This window comes from Leopardus geoffroyi, chromosome D3, assembly GCF_018350155.1.
Source record: "Leopardus geoffroyi isolate Oge1 chromosome D3, O.geoffroyi_Oge1_pat1.0, whole genome shotgun sequence".
NCBI lineage: Eukaryota > Metazoa > Chordata > Mammalia > Carnivora > Felidae > Leopardus > Leopardus geoffroyi.
In genome coordinates, this window is record NC_059339.1 from 76,200,001 (window position 1) to 76,220,358 (window position 20,358).

General features: G+C 42.7%; 1 protein-coding gene and 1 long non-coding RNA gene across 4 annotated transcripts in view; one reads left to right on the plus strand and one right to left on the minus strand.

Moving 5' to 3' along the window:
- LOC123588365 overlaps nt 1-17,778 on the plus strand; it is a 37,901-nt gene extending 20,123 nt beyond the window's left edge. The window contains exons 2-3 of the long non-coding RNA XR_006707822.1: nt 5,205-5,405; nt 17,706-17,778. This is a non-coding gene — a long non-coding RNA (uncharacterized LOC123588365). The remainder of the gene's footprint in view (nt 1-5,204; nt 5,406-17,705) is intronic.
- Nucleotides 16,543-20,358, minus strand: part of ATP8B1 (ATPase phospholipid transporting 8B1) — a 128,665-nt gene continuing 124,849 nt past the window's right edge. For 2 of the 3 annotated variants that reach the window (XM_045459227.1, XM_045459228.1), the window contains exons 27-28: nt 19,353-19,483; nt 16,543-18,177 (exon numbers count right to left, since the gene is read on the minus strand). In XM_045459227.1, the coding sequence (XP_045315183.1) occupies nt 17,953-18,177; nt 19,353-19,483 (356 nt within the window). In that variant the 3' untranslated portion in view covers nt 16,543-17,952. The remainder of the gene's footprint in view (nt 18,178-19,352; nt 19,484-20,358) is intronic. The other variant, XM_045459229.1, reaches the window with a different exon arrangement.

Below are 20,358 nucleotides of genomic sequence, written 5' to 3' on the forward strand. Positions count from 1 at the left end.
GTCAGCAGTGAGGTCCATCATGGCACAGACTGGTTTGACTCAGTCTTTGCCAGTCTTTGTAGTAAGCATCTTCCTTTCAGTAAGCATCTCTCCTCCCCATTCCTGCAAGATGTACTACTCAAGAGGCACAGAGTTTTAGCTTTTCTTTTTTTTTTTTTCCTTCCTTATGGAGGCAACCAAAGAACCCCAGATTTAGCAGTCAGGGTTGAGGGGACCCAAGTCCAGTCCCTCCTCCATCTCAAACCCCACTCCAAGTGTTGTGACCTCCTTATTCTTATGGAAAAGGGGCCAAAGGTCTCATCGTCAGAAACTGCTTCCTGCTGAGTGGGGCCTCTTGTCCCTGTCCTGCCCTGGAGGTGTCTTGCTGACTGTTCTAATGATTTACAAGGACTGGGCTCATCCTCTACTGGTGCAGGTTGGAACCCTTCCACCACCATTAGCTTGACTTGGAATTGTTGAAGCCTAGAAGACACAAAGTCAACCAGGAGGTTAAAAACACAGGACCCACAAAGTGACAGCAATAACATGGCCACCAAAGGCCCAAGAAAAGGCAAGAACCAAGTCAACATTTGGGAGATCCCCTTTAATGGAGTCCCAGGTGGTTTGGGCAGTGGGGTTGTTAAATTATGTAGCCACGTTGCCTGCTGGAGGATGACGTCAGCCTTCTGTTCCACCTGTCAAGAAACATTAATGAAGCAACAAGATGTATCTACAACAGCACCTATGCCTCCTTGTTCAGCTGGGACATAATCCAAGGCTAATTTGTGATCTAAGATGCTTGAAGTCAGAGAGTCTAATGATTTTTGTATGAGTTTAAAACCCTGTCCTGTTTCAGCCACCACTATGGACACGGTGGCTGTGACTTTGTTGTAAATTATTTCCCTAGTCCTATCCAGGAACCGACCAAGGTGATTAATTTGGTAATCAGTAGACCTACTGTTTGTCTGGACCTTTTTGGTGACAGATGAATTACATAGTTGTCAGGGAGTCCATCCCTTCGTCCAGCTGTTCAAATAATCATATGCCCTTGGGGTCCTTTCATCATCCCCACAGAGTAACAGGTGCTAAGACTGTCTATACACGAGCTATTGTGACAGTTTCTCTGAATCTTACCTCAAGTTGTCTAGCTTAGGCCAACAACAAACATTAAAAGAGAGTTAGAACTAGAATCTAACTTCCACAAAGGTGTTATTGAAACATAATTTTTTCTCTCTAAAGCCAGTCTCATTTCCATCAAAGAGGGCCAAATAAAGATGAACCTATTTGAAAAATAAGTTCAGTCCTAATAAACTTGGCCTGATTATTTACATAAGCATAGTAAGAATACTGATTGACTATGTAAGTTTGCTATATCTTGTTTGCTGGAACTTTTTATAAGGAATTTCCAATTAAACTTTTAATAGCCTTTCAAGGCCAGAAACCAGTCCAAATACTTGCTGTCAGATTTGCCTTCAATACGTGTAGATTTGGGTGAGTTGCTTTTCTCAAGGTCTCCAAAATCTGAGGTTCCTGCACTTGCACTTTACTCACCTGGCAAAGCTGCTGGGAACTCTGTAAGCAAGGTGTCAGGCTAACATTTCCAAGGGGCTTTATTGGCTCCATAAAGTCAACCTTCATTCCTTACAGCTGTCTGGTCACATCTGAGTCTATGAATGTCTCTCTCAAATAATGACATTCCAGTCAAAGCCTTGGTTGTATAACCAGTGTTTCCAATCGTGCCCTGTTACAAGGAGAACAGATTCTTATTGAACTCTCTCTGTCTCAAAAATAAATAAACGTTAAAAAAAAAAAACAAAAAAAAAAAACAGTTGACAAGAAAATTTGGTTATTTTTGTGATGCACAGCATTTTAATAATTAGAATTTTAAGTGATAACGTTATTCCAGAACATATTAAAATTTTAGGAATTTTATATACTTTCTGGAACATTTACTCACAGCATTTACTCACACAATAAACAGCATTTACTCACACAATAGAGCCTCAGATTTATCACTGTTTGTGCACACTTCTTGTGTAACAACACACCAAATAGACAAGTCTAATTAGTTAAAAAGCCTTTAATTTAGAATTTGCACTTTGGGGAAGTTTGTTATAAACCTCAGAAGGTTCTAAAGAACATACCTAAATAGGATCATAGATTATTATAAAACAATATTTAATTATTCAACCAAGGTGGCAACAGAAGATTACAAAGGCAAATATATAGCGTTATATAGTTGTTAGCAAAAGTTAGCTCCTTTATTTTTTTTTTAACTGTATTTTGAGAGAGAGAGAAAGCATGAGTCAGGGAGGGGCAAAGAGAGAGGTAGAGAGAATACCAAGCAGGCTGCATACTGTCAGTGCAGAGCCCAACACAGGGCTTGAACCCATGAACCGTGAGATCATGACCTGAGCCGAAGTTGGGTGCTTAACTGACTGAGCCACACAGGCACCCTGAAAGTTGGCTCCTTTAATGTTGAGAGGATTTAGTTTTCTTAAGTAATCAAGGCCCTGATAAAACCAAATATAGAAATCTTGTTTTTTTCTGGGCAGATAAAGGAAAACAAAAAACTTTGTTTATAATTTATCAAGAGCAGACCAACAATCCAGGAAAACTTTGCTTTTTTCATAGAGGGAAAAACCAAATTTCAATCTTATATTAGTGTACTTTTAAGACTCCTCCATCCCCATTTTTGTTCTGAACATTCATAAATTTTTTTTTCCAGAGATTCCCTTTTACAAACCTACAACTTTTCTTTTTCATCCAGATTTTGCCCTAAGTTTTTTTTGTCTCTAACCAGTCTCATATCAGGACATAATGACTTTCTTTTCCCTCAACAAAAATGTATTTTTATTCCCCATACTTTATCTTACCAAAAACATATCTCTAACATCCCTTGATTGAGTACAGAGATGTTTTCCTTATTATTTCTAGTAGTCTCAATTACATTTATCAGTATTTTTCATGCTTAGAAACCTTAATTTCTAGTAGAAACTGAGTAGTAAGCAATTGTGAACTGTTATACTAGTATTCTTTAAAGATTTTTTTAACATTTATTTATTTATTTAGAGAGAGAGAGAGTGCACAAGCAGGGGCAGGGCAGAGAGAGTGTGTATGTATGAGTGGGAGAGGGGCAGAGAGAGAGGGAGAGAGAGAGAATCTCAAGCAGGCTCCACATTGTCAGAACAGAGCCCAATGTGAGCTCCAACCCATGAACAGTGATATCCTGAACTGAAATCAAGAGTCAGACACTCAACCAAATAAGCCACCCAGGTACACCCTCCCCCCCCCCCCCGTTTTCTGTAGATTGGCACATTTATGAATATATTTCATAATTTCTAAAACCATATTTCTTCATAGTACAGTCTTTTAATAAAGCATAAAACATATTTATTAACAAACCCAAATTGATCTTTAGTTTTCTTATAATAAGACAGTGTAGGTAAACCTGTGTTTAGTATTTAATGTTTCATTTTATCTTATTTGGAAAAGGCTTAGATATCCAAAGAGTTTGAACCAATTTATCATTTAATTACCTAGCAAAACTTAAAGGCTACTAAAGATTTTGAAAGCTATAAACCTTTTTATATGTTCAACCCATTTGTTCTTACAATTACCCATGTGAACTGCATGTGACAAAATCAACAATCATTTTAAGTCATTGTTGAGACATTGCAACAGATACAACACAAATTTAGCTCATAAATTCAGGTAGAGTAAAAGCTGATATCTGTATTATATTTGATCTCGATAACTCTAAAACTCATGTCTATTTTAATGAAACCAACAACCTTGAAGTAGCTTTAATATTGAATGTGTTGCACCTGTGTCTACCAAAAAGTTGATTGGGGCACCTGGCTGGCTCAGTGGGTGGAGCATGGGACTCTTGACGTCAGTGTTGCAAGTTCGAGCCCCATATTGGGTGTAGAGATTACTTGAGAATAAAACCTTAAAAAAAAAAAAAAAAAGTCAATTCCTTCCCCACTGTCAATTTTATCTGGAGCTCCAGTGGGGAAATCTGAAGTGGGCCACTGAAGTCCAGGGGAGTCTTCGGGCCCCTTCACGCTGATTTGGGAGGTGCTTCAGTTTGAACCTCATAAGGAAGTAGCCCGACAGCTTGGGGTGCTTTTTGCTCCTTGATAGGGTGGGGGGAGCAGGAGCTGCTGGTGTTGACGGCCCCAAGGATCGTATAGGAGCAGCCCAGGTGGAGGTACAGGAACAGGAGGAGGGGGGAGGTAGAGGCAGAGGTGGCAGGGGCACCCCCGGCAAGGCCAGAGGCAGATTCAAAGTTTGGACTAACACTTTTCCATCTGTTTCCTATCTCTCCCTCCTGCGAAACAGGCATTTCCCCTGGTTGCTTTTCAGCCCTTTCGAGGAGCTGGAGGAGCAGGCCGTGGGTTGGACTTTGGTTCTGGTGCCTGGGCTCGGGGCGGTGGATTTAGGGTGTCCAGTGTCTGCCTGTCTCCCTCCTCCTCTTCCTCATTCCGACTTTTGGGAAGGGGGTCAGGTGTCTTATTAGATTTTTGTCCACACTTGTCTCTCTGGTCCGTCAGTTGGGTCACTTCCCCTGAAGCATCTTTATTTTTATTTGTTTTTTTAATTTTAAAAGAAGTATTTTTAGAAGTGGTCACAGTGCCCCAGGCTCAGGGTGTAGGATCTGGGGTGCGGCCCCTCTGTGCACAGGTGGAAGCCCGGGGCCTGAGCTCCCCTGCTTGGGGAGCAGTAACAATGCAATGAAGCATCTTTATCATGGGGGAGCTTAAAAGCCTGAATGTAGGGAATCTCATCTCCTGTATTTGATCTCTGACAGAGTAACTCCGGTTGCGAGACGGTGTGATAATTTAACGATCCATTTAGTGGCCATCTTTTTACTGAGCTCAAAACATACACAGGCTCAGCAGTGTCACGATAAAATAGATTTTCCCTTTAGATACAGGATCACAACTGTAAGTGTGCCTATCAGACAGAATTGGCCCCAGCAGGCTGAGATGTGTGGAAACTAAATCCTCCCACCCTTATGCAGGCTACAGAAACAGACGAGGCCTATCTCAGGTCTCCCTTCTTTGAGGAGAGAGGTACAGAGTCTGTTCCCACTCAGTTCTCTTTGGAGCTGAATGACTTAGACTCTCATATTATTAGCCAGAAAATTTACACAAGCCTTCTATTAAAACATCAATTTGTATAACGCCGAAATAAAACAAATAATCCATCAACCCCTTTAGGTTATTCCCACCTAGAGAACACTACCGGTAACCATCAACAGCTGGAATCGAAGTCAGGATCATCAACTCAAATTGAGGAGGTCCGGGTATCAGGAGAAGTCCCCCGATAACACCTGTGAGGTGCTGAGAAACTGCAGTGGCACAAGGGGCCGGTGCTGGCACGGAGCAGCCGGGGTCCAGGCGACCCCCAGGTGTTCTCAGGTGAGTTGCTCTGATGTCCTGCCAGCTGTGCCAGGAAATGTCAATGCAAAATGAACAAACCTTTTCAAAATTTTTAAAAAGGAAAAGAGTTGAGCCCAAGCTAGTACGGCTGTCCAGGATACACAGTCTTCACAAAGAAGAGAGTGCTCTGGGGAAGGAACATTTGGTGCAGGGTTATATGGTTTTTTCACATAAAGATTACAAATTATTATGACAGAGCATTCTAGAAAATTCTAGACTTTCTCTCGTGGTTTTAGTATGTGCAAGGCTGAATGACTTTAAAAAAAAAATTTTTTTTTTTTTTTTAATGTTTATTTCTTTTTGAGACAGTGAGAGAGGGTGAGCTGGGGAAGGGGCAGAGAGAGATGGAGACAGGCTCCAGGCTCCGAGCTGTCAGCACAGAGCTCGAACTCACAAACTGCGAGATCGTGACCTGAGCCAAAGTCGGACGCTTAACCGACTGAGCCAGCCTGGCACCCCAAGGCTGAATGACTGTTTAATATTATGGGAACCAGGAAGGTTTTTTATCTTTACGTTTGGAATGCTTTTTGGTGATTTTTTTTTAAAAAAAAGGCAGGGGCGCCTGGGTGGCTCAGTCGGTTAAGCATCCGACTTCGACTCAGGTCACGATCTCGCGGTCCGTGAGTTCGAGCCCCGTGTCAGGCTCTGGGCTGATGGCTCGGAGCCTGGAGCCTGCTTCCGATTCTGTGTTTCCCTCTCTCTCTGCCCCTCCCCCATTCATGCTCTGTCCCTCTCTGTCTCAAAAATAAATAAACGTTAAAAAAAATAAATAAAATTAAAAAAAAAATAAGGCAGATGTAAAATGTGGGCTCAGGGCAGGGAGAGGTCCCATGCTTTGAGATTTGGTTGAATCATTTTGTCCCTGATAAATGTTAAAGTAATGCTTTCCTGGGAGCCCACATATTATTTAGGGGGTCTTCACAGAGGCAACAATGATATCTAAGTAGGCAACAAATTCTAGCGGCGAGGCCACAGAGAAGCCCACACTGTTCCTCCTCCCACAGATGGGGACAGAGGCTCGAGAAGTGTGTGCCCTGCTGTTGTGGTTGAGCCGTGTTCGCCTTCAGTCCAGGTGTCTGCAGTGGCCCTCTTTGCCTGTTGAGGGCAGAGTTTGGTCCCAATGGTCTTAAGGGGCCAGTGTGGGGCTGCCCTGGGCTTGAGTTGGGTCAGACCAGATGCCTGCCCTCAGCCCATCTCCAGAACTGGTCACACTGAACTTCAGGGCACTCTCCTTGCGTTGCCCCCTGAGAGGCTTTTCCTGGTGGGCGGGGCCTGCAGTCAGACCTGACATCTGTCCCCAGTCTGCTGGGGTTGTGGTGACCCGGAACTACCGGGCTCTCTCTTTGTACTGCTCCTTGTGAGGCTTTTGTTCATAGGCAGGGCCAGCGGTCAGATCAGATGTCTGCACCCAGCCTCTTGCCGGTTACTTTCCTCTGTCCCCAGGGCAGGAATCACTTTGGAGTGGCTGGTAGGGAGCCACTTGCACAAGGAGAAGCTTGTGGTGTCGCTTTGCATGGACTCCCGCTGAGCGGGGCAGTCGGATCGGGTAGTCCACAGGAGAATGCAGGGGCAGGATGGGGTGTTAGCAAGCTAGGTGGTGAGGGTTCACGTTGGTTCCCACAGCTGGCTGTGTGTCTACGCTGGGGTGAGGGCAGATAGTGCCCACCAGCTCTTTGGTTCTTGGAGAAGTTCCCAAAGATCTCTGCCACTCCAGTGCATGTTTTGAAGTTAGTAAATAAATCTCCTTCCTGTGTACCCCAGGCACTTTTCAAACTGCTGCTTCTTTGGGGGGGATTTTTTTGTTTTGTTTTTTGTTTGTTTGTTTGTTTTATATTATCTTTTGTTGGTGGTGTATTGTTTTTTTTTTAATAATTTATTGTCAAGTTAGCTAATACACAACGTAGTCTTGGCTTCAGGAGTAGATTACTGTGATTCGTCACTTACATACAACACCCAGTGCTCATCCCAACAAGTGCCCTCCTCGGTGCCCATTACCCAATCCCCTGCCCCTCAAACCCCCACCCCCATCAACCCTCAGTTTGTTCACTGTATTTAAGATTATTCTGATTTGCCTCCCTCTCTGTAACTTATTTTTCCTTCCCTTCCCCTGTGGTCTTCTGTTAAGTTTCTCAAATTCCACATATGAGTGAAAACCTTTATGACTTTCTCGGACTTATTTCACGTGGCGTAATACCCTCCAGTTCCATCCACGTTGTTGCACATGGCAAGATTTCATTCTTTTTCATTACTGAGTACTATTCCATTGTATGTATATATACATTGTATATGGCAGGGACCGTTTTCTATTGCCCTTGCTTTCCGGCTTTCCCAGAGACAGCCCACTGATTTTTAAAGTTCTGGCGTTAAGCCCCACTAATTGTACAAACTCGAAGTTAAGCCCCTCTGGTCCTCAAAGCTACATGTTACGGGGATTTGTCTTCCCAGTGTAGGTCCCCTGTGTCCAGAGTGCCTGGTGTGGGATCTGTTCCCTTCCCTTTGTGCACACGGTGTGTCCCTCCCATTTGTGATTAGTCTCGTAGGTTGGTTTGCTTTTTAACCGGCTCTGCCCTTCCTACCGTTTTGGATGTAGCCTCCTTTCTACAGTTACCTCTGAAGAGCCATTCTGCCAGTCCTTGGGTCATTTTCTGGGTCAGTTACACGAGTGCGGGTGGTGTATCTGTGGACCAGGTTAACCTAGGATCCTCCTCCACCATCTTCCCTGGAGTGTATTTTTGTGGATTGTGTAAGATACTGGTCCAGCTTCATTCTTTTGCGTGTGGATGTCCAATTTTCCCAACGCCATTTATTGAAGAGGCTGTTCTTTCCCCATTGTATATTCGTGGCTCTTTTTTTTGTAAATTAATTGACTGTATGTGTGTGGGTTTCTCTATTCTGTTGCATTGATCTATGTGTCTGTTTTTATGCCGATACCACCCTGTTCTGACTGCTGTAGTTTTGTAACATAGTCTGAAATCAGGGAGTATGATTCCACTAGCTTTGTTTTTACTTCCGAAGACTTCTTTGGATAATCATGGTCTTTTGTGGTTACCTACAAATTTTAGGGTTGTTTGTTCTATTTCTGTGAAAAATACCTTTGAAATTTTGACTAGGATTTCATTAAATCTATAAATTGCTTTGGATAGTATGGGCATTTAAACAATACTAATTCTTCTATTCCATGAGCACAGAATTTCTTTCCACTTATTTATGTCATCTTCAATTGCTTTTATCAATATTTTATATTTTTTAGTGTACAGTTCTCTCACCTCCTTGGTTAAATTTATTGCCAGGTATTCTTTGTGACGCAGTTGTAAGTACGATTGTTTTAATTATTCTTTCTGCTGCTTTGTTATTAACATATTGAAATGCAACAGATTTTTCTTTTTTTTTTTAATTTTTTTTTTTTTAACGTTTGTTTATTTTTGAGACAGAGAGAGACAGAGCGTGAACGGGGGAGGGGCAGAGAGAGAGGGAGACACAGAATTGGAAGCAGGCTCCAGGCTCTGAGCCATCAGCCCAGAGCCCGACGCGGGGCTCGAACTCACGGACTGTGAGATCGTGACCTGAGCTGAAGTTGGACGCTTAACCGACTGAGCCACCTAGGCGCCCCGCGACAGATTTTTCTATACTGATTTTGTATCCTGTAATTCCACTGAGTTTTTTAGTTTTAACAGATTATTTGGTCGTGTCTTTAGGATTTGCTATACATAATATCATGTCATTGACAAATAGTTACAGTTTCGCTTCTTCATTTCTGGTTTGTGGGCCTTTTATTTCTTTTTCTTGCCCAGTTTCTCTGGCTAGCATTTCAATACTTTATTGAATAAAAGTGGGGAGAGTGGGTATCCATGTCTAGTTCTTGATGATAGAGGGAAAACTTCCAGCTTGGTCTCTATTATGTTGAGATACATTCCCTCTATACCCACATTGTTGAGAGTTTTTATCAGCGGATGTTGAATTTTGTCAAATGCTTTTTTTTTTCATCTTTTGAGATGATTTTGTGATTCTCATCATTTATTTTGTTAGTGTGTTACATTACATCAATTTGTGGATGTTGAACCATCTTTGCATCCCTAGAATAAATCCCACTTGATCTAAGCATATGGTCCTTTTAAAATTTTTTTTTTTCAACATTTATTTATTTTTGGGACAGAGAGAGACAGAGCATGAACAGGGGAGGGGCAGAGAGAGAGGGAGACACAGAATCGGAAACAGGCTCCAGGCTCTGAGCCATCAGCCCAGAGCCCGACGCGGGGCTCGAACTCACGGACCGCGAGATCGTGACCTGGCTGAAGTCGGACGCTTAACCGACTGCGCCACCCAGGCGCCCCAGCATATGGTCCTTTTAATGTGTCATTGAATTTTGTTTACCTATATTTTATGGAGGATTTTTGCATCTATGTTCATCAAGTATATTGGCCTGTGATTTTCTTGTGGTGTATATCAGGATAATGCTGGCCTCATAAAATGAATTGGGAAGTACTCTTTCCTCTTCTGTTTTTTGGGAGAGTTCTAAAAGAAAGGATTGGCATTATTTGGTAGAATTCACCAGTGAACTTCTCTGGTCCTGGACTTTTGTTTGTTGGGAGGTTTTTGATTATTGCTTCAGTCTCCTTACTAGTTTAGTAAAATTAGTCTGTTTAGATTTTCTGTTTCTTCATGATCCAGTCTTATAGATTATAGGTTGACAGGAATTTTTCTCATTTCTTCTGGGTTGTTCAGTTTAGAGTATAATTTTCCCAGCGGTCAGTCATGATCCTTTGTATTTCTGTGGCACCAATCTTTTCTTGGTGTGTCTAGCTAAAGATTTACACATTTTGTTTATCGTTTCAAAAACTAGCTTACTTTCATTTATCTTTTTCTGTTGCTTTTTTAGTCTTTATTTCACTTATCTTTGCTTTGATCTTTGTTATTTTTTTCTTCTACTAAATTTGGGCCCTGCTCCTTTTTTTCTTGTTCTTTGGTGTGTAAAGTTAGGTTTTGCTCTTTTGGATTTTTTCTTGTTTCTTGGGGTAAGCATTTATTGCTGTGAACTTCCCTCCTAGAACTGCTTTTTCTGCATCCTATAAGTTTTGGTATGTTGTATTTTCATCTTCGTCAAAACACTTTTTTATTTCTGTTTGGTATTTTTTTGATCATGGGTTGTTCAGTGGTATGTTGTATGATGTGCATGTATTTGTGAATTTTCCAGTTTTCTTCTTGTAACCGATTTGTTGTTTCATCCATTATAGTAAGGAAAAGAACGCTTGATATGATTTAAATTTTCTTAAATTTATTAAGACTTGTTTTGTGGCCTAATATGTGATCTGTCCTGGAGAATATTCTTTGTGCACTTGAGACTTGGTTTTTGGATGGAATGTTCTGTATATGTTTGTTACATCCATCTGGCCTAATGTATTTTTTAAAGCCAGTGTTTCCTTATCGATTTTCTGTCTGGACGATCTATCTACTGATGAAATTGGAATGTTAAAGTACTGTAGTATTATTGTATTACTGGTTATTTCTCTCATTATGTCTGTTAATATTTGCTTTCTATATTTTACCATTTTGGGGTGCATAAATATTTACAAATGCTATATCCTCTTGGTGGGTGACCCTTTTATTGTTATATAATGACCTTATTTGTCTCTTATTACAATCTTTGTTGAAACTATAGCCACCCTAGCTTTCTTTTTAAGGTTTCCTTTTGCATGGGCTTTTTCCATCTCTTCACTTTTAGTCTGTGTGTGTCCTTCCATCTGAAGTCAATCTGTTGTAAGCAGCATATAGATGGGTCTTTTATCTATTCAGCCACTCTGTGTCTTTTGTACTTTTGGCTTTTTTTTTTTAAACGTTTATTTATTATTGAGAGACAGAGAAAGACAGAGCATGAGCCGGGAGGGGCAGAGAGAGGAGGAGACACAGAATCCGAAGCAGGCTCCAGGCCCTGAGCTGTCAGCACAGAGCCTGATGTGGGGCTCGAACTCACAAACTGTGAGATCATGACCTGAGCCAAAGTCAGATGCTTAACCGACTGAGCCACCCAGGCACCCCTCTGTGTCTTTTGATTAAAGAATTTAGTTCTTTTATGTTTAAAGTAATTCTTGATATGTATGTACTTAATTGTCACCTTGTCAATTGTCCTCTGGCTGTTTTGTAGTTCTTTTCTCTTTCCCTTATTCTCCTCCCTTGTGATTTGGTGATATTCTATAATGGTATGCTTGATTCTTTTTCTATCTTTTGTGTATCTACTATAGGTTTCCGCTTCCTGGTTATTGTGAAGCTTACATGTAACAACTTATAAGAGTATGTTTTAAGTTGATAAGAACTTAAGTTTGAACATCTTCTAAAGCTCTACATTTTTAACCCCCACCCACCTGTTTTACGTTTTTGTTCACAATTTGTCTTTTTATTTTGTGTATCCCTTAATAAATTATCATAGTTATAGCTGTCTTTGCTACTTCATGTTTCAGCTTTCATACAAGCTTTGTAAGTGATTAACCCACCACCTTTACAACATTAGACTCTGAATTTTACTATGTATTTACCTTCACCAGTGAGATTTATACTTTTGTATTTTCTCGTTACTAATTAGCACCCTTCATTTTAGCTTCAAGAAATCTCTTTAAAATTTCTTCTAAGGCAGGGCGACTGCGTAGCTCGTTTGGTTGAGTGTCCAACTTTGGCTCAGGTCGTGATCTCACGGTTAGTGAGTTTGAGCCCCACATCAGGCTCTCTGCTCTCAGCATGGAGCCCACTTCAGATCTTCTGTTCCCTTCTTTCTCTGCCCCTTCCTCTCTGGTTCTCTCTCTCTCAAAAAGAAAATTAAATTTCTTCTAAAGCTAGTATAGTGCTGATGAACTTCTTTTTGCTTGTCTGGAAGACTCTTTATCTCTCCTTAAATTCTGAATGAAAACATTGTCAGGTACAGTAGGTATTCTTGGCTGGAAGTTTTTTTTCTTTCAGCACTTTGAATAACACTCCCTTCTGGTCACCAAAATTCTCCTGAAAAATCTGATCTTACGGAGGAAAATCCCTCTTACATAAGAAATTGGTTTTCTTTTGATGCTTTTAAAATTCTTTCCTTGTCTTTAACTTTTAACATTGTAATTATAATGCGTTTGAGTCTCTTCAGCTTTGTATTTGGAACTCTCAGGGTTTCCTGGTCCTGGATTTCTGTTTCTGTCTCCAGCTTAGAGAAATTTTCAGGTAGCTGTTCTTTCTTCAGATGAGCTTTCTGCCCCTTTCTCTTTTCTCCTTCTTCTGGAACCTTTTAATACAAATATTGGTCTGTTTGATGTTATTTCATAAGTCCTATAAGCTCTCTTTTCTACATTGTTGGTTTTTTTTTTTTTTTTCTTGCTGCTCTGATTGGCTGAGTTCTGTCTGCCCTGTATTTGAGTTTTCATGTCCTTTCTTCTTCTCCATCCAGTTTACTGTTGAACCCCTCTGGTTATTTTTCAGTTCATTTATTGTATTCTTTAGCTGTCCCTTGGAGGAGGACCTAAGTCAGCACCTAGATTCAGGCTGATTGTACGTAAATCAGACTGTCAGGCAGCAGCTTTTAACGTATACAAATATATACAGCCCTATAGGACTGCAAGCATTAGGTTCTGCCAGCTACCTAGGCTGGGCACCCTGAGTGTCAGTCACAAACATTAGGGTGCCAGGCAACTATATGAGCTCCTTTCTGGGAGATACCAGCTATCTGAGGCAAGGCAGATGGAGGGCACAGGGCGGCATCTACTGACTTACCGGCTAAGTACTGCATCTTAGTAGGTCTCTAGACGTATGTCAAACCAAAAGCCAGCCCCTTCGGTCGAAAGCTCCAGGACATGCAAATAGTCCCTTCTCACAGGAAGAATGGGGGTGTGTTTCAGTCTGTATTGTGCCCTGGAGTTTGCAGCAGGCCAGAGACTGCCTGCCCGTTTGTGGCAGTCAGTCGTACGGGATACAGGGATGCTGACCCTGCTGGCCACCAGAGCGGAGCAGTTAAGGGGCATCCGTGAGGTGGTAGCTGCAGAAAACAAGGCAGCAGACGTAAAAACGGGGCACCGGACGTTGTACAAGCTCCCCTCTGGGAGATACTGGAGCACGGCAGAAAGAGAACAGAAAGATAGCCGTCTGAGGTCTCCGGAAAGGTTTGCAGTCGGCCCTTAGATGTGTGTTTGATTGCAAGTCTATCCCTCAGACGTAGCCATGGAGATTAGCTAATAGGCCTCTTTCACAGAAAGTTTGGGCTCTTCGGACCGTTGCCTCTTGCTTTGCTCTGGAAATGGTAGACAGTCAAAAACTCTTTCTCTGTTGGTGACAGTCCTGTGTGACTCATTAGCCGGTCGGCCACCACGGCCAGGCGGTCTAGAGATGTCACGTTGCAGCACCTGCAAGAATCGGGGCACCCGATGAGGGTCTGAATTCCTTTCTGGGAGATACTGACAAGCCGGAGTGAGGCAGGGAAAGAGGGCAAGCATGATGTCCACCGGCCTCCCTTCCCCGAGAGTCCGTCAGTGGGCCTCCGGACGTGTGCCAAGCCGGAAGCCTGCCCCTCAGGCCAAAGCTCCAGGACAAGCACAACAGTCCTTTATCACAGGAAGACTGGGCAGATATTGCCGTGGTGTTAGCTGGCCACGAACCGTCTCTCCAATTGTTACAGTCTTGTGGGTCCCCAGAATGCAGGCGCTGCTGGCCCCCAGAGCCAGGTGACCCAAGGGGCGTTCACACTGGGAGGCAGTTGCAAAAGCGGAGACACCCGGTATAAAACCAATACCAGGTGCATGTAACAGCTCCCCTCTGGGAGATGCTGGTGCTCTGGAGGGCAGTGGAGGGAGGGCATAAAGATGATGCCTGCTGGGGGAAAAAAAGAAGGAGCCTGGGTTAAAAAGAATTTTTTTTAAAGTGTCTGCTGGCCTCCATCCTTGGAGAGTATGCCGGCAGGCCCCTAGATGTGTGCTGAATTAGATGCCTGCCTCTCAGGCCGGTGCTTTAAGATAGGTAAAGAAGCTGCTTTCACGTAAAGTCTAGCCGCTTCTGCACTGGGCCTGGTGCCGGTGAGTCCAGGGGCCTGAGCCCTTCAACAGCCATTTCTCAGTTTGCACGATAGCCTTTTGGGTCTCAGGGATGCAAACCCTGTGGGCTTTCAAAGCTGTAAGTTTCAGGGGCTTATCTCTCAGCGGTAGGTCTTAGAAGTTGGGGTTCCCGATGTAGGGTTCAAACCCTTCACTCCTCCCTGAGAAGCTCTGGATTTCCAATGCTGGGGGTGGGGTTTTCGGCAAGATTGCATCTCTGCCTTTCCTAAACACTTCAGTGCGAGTTGTTTGCCCGATGTTAGGAGTCCCTCAGCTTTGGTTTTCAGAGGAAATTGTTCATTTGTAGCTGTACATCTGGTGTGTCTGTGGGAGGAGAGGAGTTCAGGATCTTCCTGTGTCTCCATCTTGAAGGAGCCTTATTCCTTTTTCTGACTAAATGATATTCCATTATATGTAAATCCCTTGTGTCTCCAGTCATCTGTTGATGGACGTTTAGGTTGTTTCTCCTTTCTGGCTGTTGTAAGTGCTGCTGTGAACGTTCATATACAGGTATCTGAGTGCTTATTTTCAAGGTTTTGGGGTATATATATACCTACTTGGGACAATTGCTGTTTATATGGTAATTCTGTTCCTGTTGTAGAACTGCCAAACTGTTCCAACAGCGGGTGCAACACTTCACATTCCCACCGGCAGTGGGCGAGGGATCCGGTTTCTCCACATCCTTGCCAACACTTTTTTTTTTTTTTTTTTTTTTAAGTAAGCTCCAAGCCCAGCTTGGGGCTTGAACTCACAACCCTGAGATCAAGAGTCGCACGCTCTACTGACTGAGCCAGCCAGGTGCCCTTCCTTTTTTTTATAGTTATCCTAGTGGGTGTGAAATGGTGTTTCACTGTGGTTTTGATTCACATTTCCCTAATGACTAATGTTGAGGACGTTTTTATACCCTTGTTGGCCGTGTATATATCGTCTTTGAAGAAATGTCTATTTAAGTCAAGACAGTCAATTTTTACAGTGTTTTCATAGGCCTTTTTGTAATTATAAATGCACCAGAAGTTTTATTGTAGCTATAACTTTCAAGCAGATTCTGATAGGACTTTGAGAAACCGTCTTACAATTTTACTAAGCTTCATCCACATCACATGAAGGCAACAACTTAAAATACAGACTCCATTAAGGTACGTTTTGCTATCACCTTGGAGCCTCTTTAGAGCCATTTTATCCCCACTGGATATCATTATTGGAGTTTCTGGTACTGATCATCAGTATAAAACTTTAGGTGGTGCTCTTTGATTAAAGCAGTATATTCCTCAACCAATTTAAATACAGTAGGACATCCTAGGAAGAAAAGTGGCCTTTTTTTTTTTTTTTCGAGGGATTATCTCCCAGGTCTGCTCAGAACTTTTCCTCATACAATTTCTGTTGCAGAGTCTAATCTGTCCCATCTCCTTTTACCCCATTTCCAAAGATCCGGACATGAAGTTCTCCTCCAGGAGACTGTCAGTTGTGGAATAGGAAAGAGGCAGGTCCTGATTTCGCACCATATAAAGCACCCCTAGGCTGAAACTGTCATCTGCTGGCAGTTGTGCCTCCCAAAGAAGCCCCCCACCGATGTCTTTCTGCAGAGAACCTCCTTCTCTGTGTCACAGTCCCATTTCCTTAGTGGGGTCACTGTCTGGGAGCTGCCTGCCTGTACTGCAGCTGGCTCAGCCCATTCAGCCCTCCCAGACTCAAGCCTCAGGTCTGCCTCCTCTGCTCTCCTGCCCTTCAGCATCCTGATTCCCCTTTGATCATTTGCTCACTTCCCAGCCCCATAGGTGGAAAGTTACCTATGTTTTTATTCTGGTTTCAGAACCTAGGTCATTTTAAAAAATCGTGCCTCATCTAAGTATGCTAAGATCCACCCTCCCTGGACACAGTTGGTCTTGCCAACTATAAATCCATACCCACCACCTTTCAGGTCTAATGGCCTTTTCTCAGTAGCTTCTCCCCTAATACTCAATACCCTGCCCCTAACTTGTATTTCTCACCAAAGGACCCCTGCGTTTCTTTAGAAACCTTGCAGACTTAGATTCTTCTGTCACATACCCTACTTGAAATATCCTTTCCAAAGATTTTACTAAAGCATTTATTTTTTAAACAAAAATATACATTAAATCTGATTTACAGAATATAGAAATAATTTATCCAAAGCAATTTGCATTTTACAATTGTTAATATTGCACCCAGCAGTGTAAGTCTTTGACACATTTGCGTTGTCGACCTTTCCCACAATTCACAAAACAGGAGAGAAGACGGAGAAGAATACAAGCAAACTTTTCTTTACCAAAGAAAGAAAGAAAAACAATTTACAGTTTATGTACAAAAGTTGTAAACTTCCAGAACTTTACTTCCATAGAATAAAGAGCCATACATTCTTTTATCATTCCTAGAATATGAATGATACACATGTTGTGATTTCCTCATAGGAATTCAAAGGGACAGGTATTGTGAACATTCACAGCCTAATGGTAGAGAACAGAATTATTGAAAACACTTCTGTATCTTCACTAGAATATGGGAACTAGCATGTGAAAAACTAGTGTGTGAAAAAACTCGAGAAAAATAACTTTTGCCTCTTTGAGGATAGTTTCCATAATTGCTTAAAATCATTTTCAATTTTAAAGGATACTCTGTTAGGAATGTGGCTGCCAACAGCCTTTTTTTCTCTGAAGACAAGTGAAAAAGTGGGGTCTCTGTTCAAATCCCTTATAAAACACATGTAGGCAGGCACAAAGTTTGCTTTTCAAAAGAAAGCATTACAAAGTCACAATTTATCACGGCTACCCTTAGATTTTAAGAACTTTAAAAAAAAAGCCATAAATATTTAAATGCATCTTTTCAAAATGGAGGGAAGGAAGTGGCTAAAATATGCAGTAGTAAGAGTAAACGTAGGTGATGCACACTTTTAACCTGGTAGTAAACCGAAGCACACTGAAACCTTGTACTTATGAAATGTGAAGTGATTTTCCTTGATTGAACCAACAGGAGAACATGAAACCATGCAGCTCATTATCTTCCAGGTGATGAACATTCAGGATTTTTTCTGTCGTGGCCATTATAAATAAAAGGTCTTTGTTAAGAAGGTACCCAATGGGGCAAAAAAAAAAAAAAAAAAAAAAAAAAAGTAACCTCTGGTTATGTATGTTGAAGATCCCAGGCAGGAATGATCTCATTGTAATTTTATAATGCGGTACCATTTGCACTGAAATATAAGTTTCTAATTCTGCTGTCCCAGATCGAGACTGGATTACGACATCCCCTCTGAAGCCTAATGAACACAAGCAGTTGAACAAGAGGACTTTTGAAAAGGTATTCTTGGCTTCGCCATTGCAATAGTCCAGCCCAAGTGGTTTGTTACAAAAGTTGTTGTCTTTAACATCCTCGTGACAAATTCAGTTTTTGGTTTTTTAAAAAGTCCTGAGAGTCTTTCATAAAAAAATAGACATCTGTGTGTGGGTGTGTGTGCCGGCTTCGCCGCCGCATCAGCTCTCCACAGTCCGCCGGTACTCCGCGGTGCCCTCGGCTATGATCGCGTCCAGCGGGGAGCGCTTCTTCCGGATGCTGCGCCCGGAGGAGATGAGGTCGGCGTAGCCGCGCTGGTGCGAGAAGGCGTAGGCGGAGCGCCGCGAGGACACGCCCCGGCGGAACACGTGCTGCCGCCGCTTCCACTGCTCTTCCGCTTTCAACCGCTTGCGGTGCTTCTGGATCTGCGGGGGGAGGGGGCGAGGCCGACAATGAAATGGAAGGGCTGTGGTGGCGGAGGTGGAGGGGCACTAACGTCCAGGGGGTGGGGGCCCTCCTGAAGTCTGTCTTGTTTAAGGCGGCATCGCCGTGCTCCTTTTACAGGGGATGGCACGCCGAGCGGTTACGTAACACTTTCAAGGTCTCGGACCTTCTACAAAACGGGGAGCCGAAATTCCCACTCGCCTCCGCTACCGTTCTTTGCCACTGACAAATTAGACTGGGACAGAATCGAGAGAAAATTCCGTCGTTCCCTTTCCCTTGTTGCTACTGCATCTTCTGGTCAGCAGACATGGGAGAATATCTAGGGGGCACTGAAGGTTGCTTGCCTAGCATCTTCTCTCTCCTTCCTGATGAAGAAGGAGTAGAGTCAAGAACACCTTTCCTGCATACAGTCACAACCCTCTTGGGCTGTGGAGACTGCTCCCAGGAGCAGGGCTGGTTGACTTCCCTTGCTCCGCACGAGTCTGGCAATGGCCGTGTGACCTCATCTGGCTAAGGAGATCTGCATGATGTGGCCTGGGCCCTCCCATGCACAATTCTCGGGCTGCTAAGAGAAAGCTATGGAGCAGTCTCCTGTCTTCATCTGGACAGGGGTGTGTCAGAAGGAGGTGCCTGGAACTGCAGTAGCCATCCCCCCAACTTCAAGGTGAAGCTCATAATGAGGATAGCAGAGGGGAGAGATGGAAAGAACCCCAGTGCTTTTGACAGACATTTAGGTGCTCAGTCACCAGAGCCTGAAGCCTGCTGCTGATTATGTGAATTGAAGTGATACACTGTTTGAACAACTTGTAGCTCAGACATTCCACCAGAAGACGTGGCATTTTCTATATGTACCTACATACCCCAACCTATTCGCAGGGCAAAATGTTAATATTGTAATTGTTAAATTAGGGGATGGACATATGGGAGTTCATTATACTGTTCTCTCTTTGATAATGTTTAAAATAAAAAGCATGAAAACAAAAATCCCTGTCCCAAAGGACTTCTTTACAAGACGGAGTTAAAGAGAAGTAGTATTAAATAAACCTCCATACCAAACTTCCCATGAGTTTAGAATTTGCAGGAAAGCTGCTGTGGGGACACGCTCTGATTTCTGTGAGGGGCACTCAGAATGAGGAGAATACTGGTTTTTCTATACCTTATCACTTTCTGATGGCCAAATGGTCATTGACAAGAAGCGTATGGCAACGACGGGCAGTAAGCACACTGCAACGGTCAGAATGATGGTCAACCAAATGTATGGCTGTCTCAAGGCATTTGATGCTGTGCCTGCAAAAACGTGGAGGATGAATCACAGAGGTCCTTCATCTGAAGAGCATAGTTAATATTCCGTAACCCTTACATGCATTGTCTATGGTAAAATTTTACAATCAGATTGGCCTCCCCAGAACATTCCATCACTGCTGAAGGAATGAACATTTTAAAATAGGACTAAGCAGGGGCGCCTGGGTGGCTCAGTCGGTTAAGTGTCCGAATTCGGCTCAGGTCATGATCTCGCGGTCCGTGAGTTCGAGCCCCGCGTCGGGCTCTGTGCTGACCGCTCAAAGCCTAGAGCCTGTTTCGGATTCTGTGTCTCCCTCTCTCTCTGACCCTCCCCCGTTCATGCTCTGTCTCTCTCTGTCTCAAAAATAAATAAGCATTAAAAAAAAATTTAAATAAAATAGGACTAAGCAAAACAAAATTAGGAAGGCAAATGTACATCAGCAAATGACTAAGCGAAAAAGAAAAAGTATGTTGACATCGTATTAGGTAAAAATGCAAAATTAGGCAATCTATTATACTTCTCAATTTTTCCAGGAGTTTATTTTTCAAAGTTTATAGTTTGAAACTCCAGATAACAATAACAATTAGCACTGCCGTTTGTATGACAGGTCTTAACACTAGGTGTTTTATTTGGGTCATGCTATTTAGTCAGCTCTGAGAGATAAATAAGTTTCCTCTTTGCCTCATAAGAAAATTGTGGAGAAGTAAAAAGATTCGCCCAGGGTAACAAAACTACCAATGGCCACTTCTAAACTAAAACCCACATCCATTTGACTAGAGCCATACTTTTTCCACTGCAGTTCGCTGCTGGTTTATGGCAGAGGAAGTAACAATTCTATCATACAACCAGGTAATCATATTACTACCCAATTTTAAAGCTA